The sequence below is a fragment of the Paralichthys olivaceus genome, chromosome 7, assembly GCF_024713975.1.
Source record: "Paralichthys olivaceus isolate ysfri-2021 chromosome 7, ASM2471397v2, whole genome shotgun sequence".
In the NCBI taxonomy this organism is placed as follows: Eukaryota; Metazoa; Chordata; class Actinopteri; order Pleuronectiformes; family Paralichthyidae; genus Paralichthys; species Paralichthys olivaceus.
The window spans coordinates 4660230-4673579 of NC_091099.1; the positions used below are offsets into that span (position 1 = coordinate 4660230).

Genomic DNA, 13350 nt, shown 5'->3' on the forward strand with positions numbered 1-13350 from the left:
CAGCTGTTGCCTCAATGCTTCAGTCATTGATCATTCAGGATGAGAGGTCCTGCTGTCATCCGTCACTCAGGACTGACAGTCAACAAGCAGACAAGAGGATAATGAGCTGGAGGAGGAGGGAGAGGGAATGAATAAATAGAAGTGACGGGTGAATACAAGGAGGGTTTGAGTGTGTGAGCTGGGATAAGGGGGGGGAAGCTTCTGGCAGATTGTGGACAGTGCTGCAGGCATTGATTGATAAGAAAGCCATGTTTCTGAGGAGAGGAGGAGCTATGGGTTAGGGGATCAAAGTTTATACCTTTGCTAATGGTCTCCACTCAACACAAACTGGGCTGTGTGTGTCTGTTCACTCTGTGTCCGTCCTCCTGAAGGCCACAAGGCACCCACCCTGCCACTTTGCTGCACGCTTGCTTCCAGGCATGCACGCAGCACGGGTGCTAATTCACAACTAAAGCGGCTTCAGTCAACCGTGTCCTGCTTTCAACACTTAACACTCATTGATCCGTCAGAGATTTGTTTTCTGTCCCACTGAATATTTATCTGATCTGTGTGTGTGTGTGTGTGTGTGTGTGGGGGGGGGGGGGGGCTCTCAGTAGATGGAGCCTGTCTGTACCATCTCTTCCATGAATCTTTGTTTTTAAGTAAGATTGACCAGAACTCCTCACTTCTCCTACTCACACACACTTGCCAGCGCCTTCCCTGTATTTCACCCGCTTCCCCTCACCCCCCTCCCATCTGACCCCTGTGTCTGGGTTATACCCTCAGCCTGAAACACAAACTTCTACTTCGTCAAAGAGCGAGTGCAACATCAAAGCCGAGCCGCCTGTAACCGCTGTAACTGGATAGCACTTTTGGCTAGCCCACTGACCCGACATGCTATGGCTGCACACCAGTAACAGCAGGATATAGACGCACACAGACATATAAGCACCCTCTGCTTACCACCACCTGGCCGGTCATAAAGTGACAGTCAGCTCGAATTGTGGTCAGGTGTGTTTGAACTCTCTTTAAACTGTAACCTGTCCAAAACATGAAAAGCAAAGGTTACGCTCCCCTGAAGGCCACTTCACACATGCTACACCGACCCCATATGTTCTGTGCGTCCTTTTTTTCTGAAACCAGTGTTGAGTTTAGTCAGTAGGAAACTTCAATCCGGTTTTAAAGCAGACCCCATCAAGAGCTGCACAAGGGTCAAGGCTAACTGCCGATACAGAGTGAGATCATTATCATAACGGCTCTGTGTTACAATATCTGGTGTGTCTGTGGTTAGAAGTAACCCCAGCTTTGGCTTCTTCTTATCAGAGCAACACATCTATCCATTAGTGCCGACTTCCATCTACTGAAGGAAACAGTGGAGTTAGGGTTCTCTGTATAGACGGGGGGTTTGGAAGTACTCCCCTTTGTTGGCCACACTAGTGATCTTACTGTTAAAATAAATTGGTTAATAACTTTAAACATTAATGATAATATTTTTATACAATGTGGCTCAAAGAGTGGAGTGTAAAAAATAAGCAGACATACACACTGGAGGCTGCCCTCCCAGACTTCACCCAGACTAATGCTCCAATTCAAAATCATCACTCACAACTAAGTAGGAGCTTAAAGGGATCATAACAAAAAAAAAGCGTCTCTCACAGTCTCAAGGATTCTGCAATCACACTCTCACCACCAGACTAGACTCCCTGTACTGTTTGATGATGTGGCCCACACAGATTTGGAGGTTTTGGGTTTCCACCAAAAGATTTTATAAAGCTTTCAATAGAGGGCGAGCCGATGGGGAGGTACTCAAAGTGTAATCACTGCCAGGTCTGCACTGCTCTCCTCCGCCACCTGAGTCTGACCCGCATGCTAACAACTCACAGACACAGCGTGGCATGTAGCAACGCTGAGGCAGATCAGCAGATCGCTAGGAAGAAAACCAGCATGTTGCAGATGTTCCAAGGTATACAGTCTAACAGGATGCTAAATCATTTCATGCTGCACACATAAACCAGGCCGATATGTACCCAGGATTAAAAACATCTGAGGACTTGGAAGAAACAGCGGCTATGGGGGAAAAGAGGGGTGTGTATTTGCTGTTCGTTTCCCTTTGATGCTAATGAGGTGTCCACCTTTCCTCACTCACACTGTGTCTATTATTAAACGTATAAAAGCCAGGTGTGTGTGTGTGTGTGTGTGTGTGTGTGTGTGTGTGTGTGTGTGTGTGTGTGTGTGTTCGGTACTTCCAGTAGGAGAAGATGCAGATTTGGTTGATTTAATCTGAAAACTTTCATGTGATGATAATCTGCTCAGCGGCCACACCCTCATCGTAACTGAACAATCAGAAACACATGAATTTCTGGAAGGTTGAAACTAAGTGCGAAAAACACAAACAACATTCAGTCTAATTACCACTGCGAACTTGAGTGGTAGCTGCATTCTATTTATATGCATGAGTGCTACCTTTAGACAGGCTTCCATATATCAGTTTGAAAGGCGTAATTAACCTTTACACATCCCAGAACACTTCCTACTGGCATTATAACATACAGTTACTCTGGGATACACACACACACACACACACACAGAAAGTTTTCCTTAACTTTGATGTATGTGCAGCCTGCGAGCGCTTTACTCACATACAATCACATGCTCCAATTGAAGCTAATAATCTTTCCATTCCTGACTGCAGATAACCTCTCAGATTTATAAATGTGTATTTGTGTTGAAGTTGTACTGAGCACATATGTGAGTCATACAACCCAACATTTTAATACGTTTTATCACTTAATTTAAGCAGAGAAAGCCAAAAGTTTCATATCAAGACAAAAGTTGAGGTGAGAAAAATAATCAAAATGTTCAAAGTGTATAAAATGATCTGATATATTGATAAAGAACGTTTAGAGGTAATGTGCTACGTTACTACGATACGTTAGTCGATCCAAATATTTTCCACCACTTGTCTTGGGAATGAAAAAACAACAGGAATTATCTTAATTGTTTTACTCAGGTAACCCAAGGAGGATCTGAGGAGTCCCTAACAGAATTACAGACCATTAGCACCTTTTAAAGTCTCTTCAACCACCAGTCTTCAGTCTAATTAACACTCTAAAAGGTGCAACTCACCCTTCTGTCAGGCTAACATTAGCACCTGGAAGCTGTTGCTTACCTGTAATTTACCTACAGAAAATTAACACTTCACTGAACAGAGGGCCAGGGGATTAGAAAGGTGGTCTGCAAAAAAAGCTGCTCACCTGCTTAGAACATAGTTGTTGATTGCTGAAGTAGGGTTTTGTGTATTTGAGATTTTGTAATTGAAAAGGCCGGAGTGCTGGCGTTAATCGAATTTCTGTCAAACTTGTGAGCAAAATCAAATCATTGCTCTTTACAGATGCAGTTAGGAAAACAAAACAAGCAGAGCATTCAAGAGAGAAGAAGGAAGTACATGACTATATCAGACCAGATCTATTATTTTACTGCCTGTGATATACTTTAGAGAGCTTTTATAAGCATCAAGCGTGACTCCCACCTCTCTTTGCTAAGTGCCATGCGTGGGGGATCTAGGTTGGGATTCTCCATGGACTCCATTTGTGGGCAGCGCAGGAAGTAGTAAAGGGTGTGGAGGGCATCAGGCGACCAGGACACGGGCTGCTGGGGACGGGCGTGGCGAGCTGGACTCAGCCCCGGGCGCACTGAGCTCAGACGCTGCATGTGGTGCATTGCACGGGAAACCAAGTCACCTGGAAAAAGATAGTTCAGATGTTAGATATTTGGTTCCACAAACAAATTAAACATGCTTGTTTAATTTGCTCAATTCTATGAGCCAGTGCAAGAGATCAGAAGAGCCCTGGTGACATGAGTAATCAGGCCCTAAACAAAGGACAAATTGTACATTTAAAAAAACTACAACTATAACAAGAGATCTCAGTGGTCAGTGAAAACCCTGCAGGCCTCCAATTTGTCCGGATTTCCCCTTTTCCTCAACCACTTAAATTCAACCTTCCTTTATTCATTCCTCTCCTTCAGTGTCTCCAGTGGTATTTGCCATTAGTATTGCCATTATCAGTAAGCGCAGCCAGACGGCCAGTCTAAATAGCCATTTATCTTCCATCACTTTAGGAGTTAATGGGCGAACAAACAGTTGATTACAGCCTCTAATGAACTGTTCAGCTGTTTCTGTATCAATGCTGGTGAGTCACTGCATGCAGCCGGGAAAGGTGGGAGGGTCGCATTATAAAAAAGAAGGAAAAGAAGAAGTAGTTGACGTTTGTCTTGACCACACTTGTGTGGATCTGAGATTTATTTAATTCAGATTACTGCAGATATGTATAGTAAAAAAAAGTCTTATATAAATACCAACACAGTATGAAATCGTTTAACTTGAACGCAAAACAGAGTCTGAACTGAATGGATCTTCACAGGGATGTGGAGGAGGGGCAGCACAGAGGAGGAAGCCCAGGTTGATCGTGTAACGATCATTTAGTATAATCACCCCTGGGTTAATTTCTACCAAGATTAACGTGAGTAGGAGGCTGCACAGAGGCCAAGGCTGGTAATTTTAGCAGAGTGAGTGTGTATGTGTGTGTCTATATTGAGGGGTTTAAAGTACTTCAAGGGGGGGGGGGGGGGGGGGGGGTTAGATTGGAATTGCCTTCCCAAAACACACCCCACTTAAAGCTGAAGGGCCTCCTTTGTGTTAACCACCACCAGCAGTCCCTCCAGGGGGTCTCCTAGGAATTCCTGCCCAAGATGGAGAGCCTCTCCCAGGCTTCCCAGCCCATATTGTGCCCTGCAGCTAAACTGAGCTCCGAGGGTCAGAGGGATATGAAATACTAGATTACGGCTTAAACTGGACTCACTGTGAAAGCCGGGAAATCTCAATTAACTGTGACATGACTGCTTTTAGAATACATGTTGACAAAATGTGCCCTCTCAAGTCAAAGATACAAGATAATGAGATGTTTCAAAGCAAATCCAGCAAAAAGCAGTCTCCATGTTTTTTATCTGTGTAAGCCCTGACCCAAAATGTTTAATTTGCTTTACAGGCTTTAGCACAAAGCTCTTTTATTTGTGAAATCCAGATTGTTAATATTTCCTAAAGTTAAGTGGATGGTCAGCCACTCAGTTTCCCATGGCTGGTGGAAGATGAATGCACGTTTAATGGTTATACTTTATTCCAATAACAATTTTGGAAATTCAGCTTACATGTCCAGTATCCCACAATCCATCATGTTTTTGTACGCTGTGTGTTCGCGTGTCTGGCCAAGTCCAGTCTGGAGATCCAGGCGAACCGGGCAACTTAGCACAGATGCTCCTGTGTCTGCCTGGTCTCTTGGGCTCAGATCAGAGTGCCAAGCCCTCTGTGTTTTTGTTGTGTGCATGCATATCGGTGAACACACGCCTGTGTGTGCGGTTATAGGCGTGAATGAGTCTGGGGGATGCCAGCCCGGTCCAGCTTCACACCACCAGAGAGATGTGGCACAAAGAGCCCAGTGAGCAAGAGGGAGAAAGAGTGTGTCTGTTTGAGAGCGTGTGTGTACACTTTCTTAATGCCCTGCTAACGACGGTGGGGTATGAACGTAGCCTTGTGCTGCAGGAACAAATGGCAGAGTGTTAGCGCACTTTGAGGAGGAAAGATATCCACGCTCGAACCAACACTAATCTCCATCCCTCTCCTCTCACCTTGACCTGGCAACCTCACTCTTCACCTCCATACCTTTCCATAATTTCCCCCGAGTGCCCGGCTACACACACGCACCTAAACCCTGCTGTACCCACTACTACTGTACTACATACTCAAACTTAATATCATAACTTTCCAACGGTTATCCCTTCAACTTCTACTCCTGTCCCTTTTTTCACTTTTCGATGAAGTTTAGCTCAATTTAGTGTGATGATAAAAAAACTGATATAGTGTAATCCTGCTGCCAAACAAACAAACATGGCATAAGGCATTCCCACTTTATTCCTCAGTGCTTCCACGGCTTATGTTTAAAAGACACAGCTTTGTTTCTTTCTGATTGTGGAAACAAATTAAATAGATTACACATCTAGTGTGAAAAGCCTGCTAACATCCAGTATCTGCAGGGCCACACACACACACACACACACACACACACACTATTCTGTACTCACTCAGTTCGGAGATGCTGCCCACACAGGTAGCAAGCAGGGACTGTTCCAGCGTCCTCAGCTCCAGTTGGGCATAGGCATCCTCCCTGCTGTCCACAGACGTCTGCTGGTTCTCTGTGTACGGGCTGAAATGGGCCGGAAGAGACAAAACACCTGGAAAGACAAAAACAGCGAGAGGATATTATCATGATTAATGTGATGCCACGGGAAAAAACAATAAACTAAAAAAGCTTCTATCACACTGCTCCTATGTAAATCCCAAAACAATTACAGTGGTGATATTTACAGAGTATATTTATAATCCTGGTAACACATAATCAACACCGCTGAGGGCGAGTAAACACACGAGGGAACATGAGCTGTGCTCAACGCATTCAGGAAAATAAACAGAGCACACAGTGACATGAGGCTAATACAAACAAACACTGCATCCGACTCCAGTGGTTGAATACAGAGACACAGTAAGACCAAATAAGAATTAATGGTTACCGTGGACACGTTGCTTTAAATACACAAGCATTATACAACATGTACACATTACTTGCTTGGTGCTACGTGTCATATCTGTAGGTGTTATACAAAATACAATTGTAAAACTAGTGGTAAAAGGTTCATTTCTAGGGTACCATCAATCAACAGAGTTCTGAAGGGGTCAAAGACCAACAGCAGCCCCAGACTCTAACCTTTCTTTAAAAACAAATCTGGTCATGAAAAGAAGAGGATTTAACTTCGGACTGGCTGGAAAAATGCATAATGTGAAACAATGACTGTAAAGACTTAAAAACCTTAAATAAAATTGAAATGAACTATGAGTTTGGAGGAGGTAAAAGGAGAATCCTCTCATAGTTGAACTTCATTATACACTACACATTATACAGTAAATAACTTGCAGCAGGATGAAATCACTACATCCACTGTCATGACTTGATGATGTAACTAGGGTCTAAGACATGTGTGGTATTTCCTCTTCAAATGGATCCTCTGGAGAATCATCCAGCAAACACTGTTTTTAAACACAAGTCAAAGTCTAATGAAATTGAAAAAAAAGCACAATCTAAAGAATATCCCTTACTTCTCTGGAAATTATATTCAGATATCTGACAAATTACGGCATTAACCCGGTTTACACTTTTATTCTCCATGACAGCCAGGTGTCACACTAATTGCAGACAAGGAGATAACATCACTCCTACACAAAACAACACGTTCTCCTGTTTTCCAGCTGAGATGGAAGAACAGAGAGTTGTTTTCTCTGCTGGATCTGTATTATCTTAGTCTGGAGCAATATGTAATTGTTAAAGAACCGGAGTGTGCTGTTAGCTACTGTGCAGCTATAGTTGTTAAAGGTGAAGACGATTAGCTGCTCTTTACTTCACAAATGAGAGGATGGATGAAATGAATAGAGGAATAGAAAGTCATTGCAGGTCTGTGCTTTACTTACGAATCCTGAGGGAAAAAAAGGCCTCCGCATCTCATAGTCTCCCAAAAGGGAAATGATGGACAAGCGTCCCTAAAATGACATTCCCATGTGCTTCCAGTGAAAGCTACCCTCTAATTGGAATCTGCGGAACGTTGAAAAAGAAGAAACCCTCTGCATATTAAAAAAAATCCCATCAACCTATTCTGAAATCACCATGACACAAGAGGAGATGTGGAAGGGAAAAAAAAAAAAACTTGATGACTGAATATACGAGAGAGGGACAGAATATTTCAAAGCTACTAAGGTTACCAAGAAGTCTTTTCACAGAATATACTTGTCTTGCCTCCAGACATTTATCTGCATTATAAATTGTCTGAGATACGGCTGAATGTGCTCACAGTAGACGTGTAACTGTGCCTAAAGCTGGAACTTGCCCAGACTTTGACTACCTTTAAATTCAGGTTTAAAACATTTATGATCCCCACTGCTATTGACTGAACATTAAACCTCCACATTAATCATTCACCTGATGCTTATATATCCTGACCTACTGTGGATTACTTTACAGGTCTAAGTTTTATTTTACGAAACGTTAGTGATTTAAATCTATATTTGCCTCACGATGCATCTCCGAATGTATTACTGCAGTATGTAAAGCTCTTTATCCAGGTTTTTTATTTCCATTTTCAATAACTACGAGCCAAGGATAGATAATACAACTGCGCAAAGCTAATCTATGAAACATGTATAGTATTGAATTGCATGTGCTGGATGTAAACATCATGAAGTCAGTACATATTAAACCTCTTTACACAGACAGCTAGAGGGACACATTACACCAGAGAACGGAGAGGTTCAGGACACTTGATATGTGACAGCAAGAGAAAGTCACTTCAGTCTGGAGCGGGGCTTCATAAATGAAAACCATATTGATATACTGTATTTAATGATACAGGCTACCGAAGGGAAACCAGTCTCGTACAAAAAAAAAAGCATATATCTCTCTCCCTCTCCTTTTTTGCTCTGCTCCATGTGATTTGTATAATATGTGCTGACTCCCCGCTGCATGCACAATGGAAACGGCTGCCTCCAGCACAGACTACCACTGTGACAAAGAACACGTCAGACGGGCAAACTGTACACAAACAAGCTTCAACATATCTCCACACACAACCAAAAACAGTGCTCTCATGTCAGTGCATATCAAAAATGTTGGGTTGATTTCTTTGATGTGTCACTTCAGGTATTTTAATAATTATGATGATGGTTTTGCTTTTTCGGTTATCAGCTTGTTGCTCATTCCCTAAAATGATTTTGAGTGTGGAGGTTTTTTGATTATCTCTCTTTTGATCATTGTTTTCATAAGGCCTTGAATTGTCCTTGCACAGACAAGATAGAGGAAAGTATGTTATGGTGAAGGCTGCATGCTTGAAACACCTCTCACTGAGTTAACTTTCTCATGCTCTGCCTCACCGTGTATACACCATCGAGGTTTATGGCCACCGTAACTGCAGCGGCCTCCATGACGGGGCGGTAGGTTCATGTACGTGATGAGCAACATGAATAGCTCATTTTGAAATGGCTTGATACCAATTTATTGTCAGAGGAGATTCATGCCTCCCGAGGTGTGGGAGCCATTTTCAGATATTCTGTCTCATTAGTGCGGATAAGGGTGTGTGAGAAAACACCAACGTGTCGGCAGGTGAGATAAATTCACTCAGTATTCTGACTCCCTGATTCACCAAAGAAACTCACATTGACGTTGCCTAAAAAAAAAAGGTTCAGAGTGGTAAGACTTAAACCAGCGTAATGAACCAGTCTCAACATTCAGCAACTGTTAAAGCACTGCTCTCCTCTATTGTTTCTTGTGTGACAGCTGAAAACTATTTTGGAGGAAACAAAACAGCAGGTACTTAACCAGCGTAGAGAGAACATTACCTTTTGTCCTAACAGGCATTGATTTGACGTCTCCTGAAGTTCCTGTTGTTACTTCTCTGATCTTTGGTCTATATTTAGCTCACTTAATATATGCACGTTTTGAGCAGAAGCTAAATCTCTCTTTTAAGGTTTTCAATCGATTCTGCGATATTCTTCTGCAGCTGTGGCAGATATTCACACACCACCACACTCTCAGTTGTTCCCACAGTCCCACCCCATGGCTTGCTTCACCACTGAACCCCAGCCTGCGTCATTTGGGCCTGATGTAGGTCTGTAAGCAAACCAGGGACCGTCTCCCACCACCACCACCACCACCCGCACCACGAATATGAAGAGCACCAACAGCTCCAGCACTAAATGCATCATTTCTCTCTGGCAATGAGAGAGAGGCTGAGGATAAGAGAGAGGACGGGATGAGAGTAAAAGTTAAGAGGAGTGGGACAGAGGGAGCAAGAGCTTTCGTGGAAGACGAATGAGTCATGCGGGGAAGGGATACGGCTGACGAGGGGCTGGGGAGAGAGGCAGGAATATCTGAGACTGCGAAGAGGGTGAGGCCAGGGAATACAAGTGGCACAAGGGATTCTTTCTTTGGCGGCCATCATGGCTCCCTTTCTGAGGCTGACCCTGCAAATGTCATGTGGGAATCCCAGCTACAAATCACAGCTGAAACCACACATCGCAGGGCAGTCCCCAGCCCATCCAAACCATCTATCTAAACCATTACGCAGCTCCTCCTAGGTCAGTAGAGCCATCACTCACAAAGACGGTGGAAATACAGTCAAAACGAGGTCAAAGGAATCCGACAACTACTTTTTTGTTGTGATGAAAGTTAAAGGAACTTTGACCAGGTTGGCCGTCACTCTCAATGCTATTACATCTTTAATAATGCTGTTAACTGTCAAGATATCATGACGACATTTAACCGTAAAGAACTTTGAGTTAAAGCTCGTCAAAGTCAGAACATCACTGCCTTCACCCTGGTATCTCATGCTATCTCCCAAAGTCACATCTCGACTCCAAGTTTATGTTTTTAGCACGTATGCTTGGTAACAGCATCAGAGGAGGATTTTACTGCTTCTTACATCTATACAGAGTATTTTAAAGATATGAACGAAACTTTGGTTTACATTTCACTTCCTTCAACACTGTGAGATGGGGCAAATTTTTTATAATAATTTCCCAGGGAATAATTCATGTACCCTGATGGAAAAAACATCAAGCTTATTTAGGGAGCTAATATCTCTGAGTATGTGCAATTAAGTGCGGCTTTATTGTATTTAAGAGGATTGTTGGACCTTGGCGGAGGTATGCGCGCTACTGAGTGCCATTCTAGTTTAGACCTTAAAATGTTATGCCTGTGTTGTCATTTTCTTTCACGGCTTTTAGTTTTATTTGAGTTCCCACCAGCTCAACCCTGACATGAGGACATTCTTGAACCAGATTTGGTCTGTGGGTGCAGATTTGTTTTGTCTACCGTAAAGAGAGTGTGAAAGACAGAAGGACATGATCGGCTTCGTGGCTGCTGCATCAACTCAAAACACACACACAACAACAACAACTGCCGCGGCTCCTTTAACAGCCTCTTCATTCATTACAGACTGGACGGATCAGAGAGTCAGGGAAAGGGATGCTTCAAAGCCACTTCCGCTACCCAGAAACATCTCTCATTCTCTCATGCTTGTCCCTGAGTGGAGGCTGAAAGGTCTATAGTCACACAATACTACAGTGTTTGACAGGGCTGTCATTGGGTGTGTGTCACCCCCACAGTCTCCAGATCTCCTCTGTCCTTCAGAGAGCATGCCTCTACTCCAACAAAAGACACACACACACACACACGCTCGTGCTCCATTTCATGACAGTGGAATCCACAGGCCAGATGTGATCCTTCACTCACAGGCCTGGTCTCTGGTGTTCCACCCTTGAAAGGCTTGAAAACACCTGTTTTTCACAGATCCAGCTTCACCCACACACCACACATTCCCCTCCCTGCTTTCAAGAGACTGCATGCCACAGTGTCGGAGGGATATAAAAAAAAGAAAGGGTAACAGTAACATTTATGAATACATTTAATTAACATCAATAAACCAGAGGTGTTAGTTTTGTTTAGCTGTGCCAACAGCTGGGTTTCAGCATATGGGGTAAAAATATCCATGTGTTTGCCTGCTCTGGGGGACTCTACTTACAGTCCTTGTCTAAACAGTGTTTGAGAGGAACAGAGGCGCATTTAAAAGCTTAAAGTGGTCTATTAGTATTTTGGCTAAAAATAATCATCTATTTGACAAGTTATCATTCAGCCATAACATCAAAACAGGTAACTGGTTTAGATGTTGTTGCTGATAGGTATATAAGCATGTCTTTCAAGACACAAACTGCTCATGTTGAGTCGGTGGGCGGACAGAGAAGCATTCATAAGCCGCACACGTACATTTCAAGTTTGGACTGAATCCTCTATTCACTTGAATATTTGCGGCCGACTTGAGGCGTGGCTGATTTAAAAGGCATCGAAAAGTTACTGATCTCTCTCACACATGCCTGTCAGAGCCCGGTAAATCACAGACTGTCACGGACAAGTGAAGTGGGGTCTGGTCAGTGTCCCCTGACACCTCTGGTGACCCCGTGGCTGCAGAGGGTCACGGGTCAGTAGTAGCGCTGAGCTGGGGCTAAAAGAGGAAGTGACCTTATCAGCTGTGTAAAAGGGAGCTTCCCTAAATCACTGAGTGAGAACACCCACACACGTCATTAATCACAGCGAGACACACGCCAAGTGTAGATGGGAAAAGAGGAACGTGTCTATAGTTGGTCAATGTGAACTAATCTCAAGTAGAACAGCCAAGATTACGCTCAAGTTTTAAAACCCATCACTGCTGCTGAGTTTACACTACGCAGAGGATACACTGAGAAGTTTGGAAACACCGCTGGCACCGTTTTAGTTTGAAAACTCTGCTGCTGTGTTGTTTTGTGGAAAACAGAATACCCTCAGCGGTAAATGCTGAACATTGTAAACAGTAGTCGTCAGTAATCGTCTACTTTTCATCTTTTTTTTTCTTTTTTCGTAGTATTTCCTGTAACCAAATGCAGAGTTGACAATTTGCTTCCTGTTTACAAGGACACGCACATGCCCGGTGTATGTGAATGGTCGTGTGTTATCCATTTTCCGGTGCGTTAGTATGGACAGGGATTATAAACAATACAGAGCTTAAACACTCATGTGGGTTGAGGACGTTTTAGTTTTAAAATGGCTTTTAAAAATGAAAATGTTGTAGTAAGAATGTAGCCTCAGACTGTTGCTGTTATCCAGAATGATGTTTGGCTTGTTAAGACGTTTTCTAGGAAACAGAAAGAGAAAGGCTAAAACTATGATGATTCAAAACTTTGGAAACCTAGTTCCTGCCCACAGGCTGGAAGTAAGATTCTTGTATCTGTGTGACGTTAGAAGTCTGCCAGGAAGCCCAGTGTGCAAAGCCACAAAGATTAGATCTGAATCTCCACACGGGATACGCTGGATCCTCTGAGAGAGAGAGAGAGCAGAGTTTTTTCACAAACTCTGAAATGAAAGTTTTACAACGTTCTGCAAACCATAAGATATATAAAGCTGTTCGTACAGCCATGAGCTGCCAGCTATTTCCTATCCCTCGTATGGAAAATTCAGCAAATGGACGATATATTATCTAGTACCACATAAAATGCTCTTGAGTAAATCTGAGGTGCTTGAGCTCGTGCAAATACGACGCATTAAGTTTTAACAGTGCAAAAATAAGACTGTGGTGCTGTAAATGTGGTCTGCAATAAACGTGCCCCTCCACACACGCTCACATTGTCACAGGCCACTTTAGGGGACATTACATAGATTTACCCCCTCGACCACAACCGCTACTTCCCTA

At 43.3% G+C, this 13350-nt stretch overlaps 1 protein-coding gene across 1 annotated transcript in view; it reads right to left on the minus strand.

The window, feature by feature from the left end:
* abtb2b (ankyrin repeat and BTB (POZ) domain containing 2b) overlaps positions 1–13350 on the minus strand; it is a 41531-nt gene that overhangs the window by 8632 nt on the left and 19549 nt on the right. The window contains exons 2-3 of the mRNA XM_020102199.2: positions 6115–6264; positions 3509–3719 (exon numbers count right to left, since the gene is read on the minus strand). Coding sequence (XP_019957758.1) covers positions 3509–3719; positions 6115–6264 — 361 coding nt within the window. The remainder of the gene's footprint in view (positions 1–3508; positions 3720–6114; positions 6265–13350) is intronic.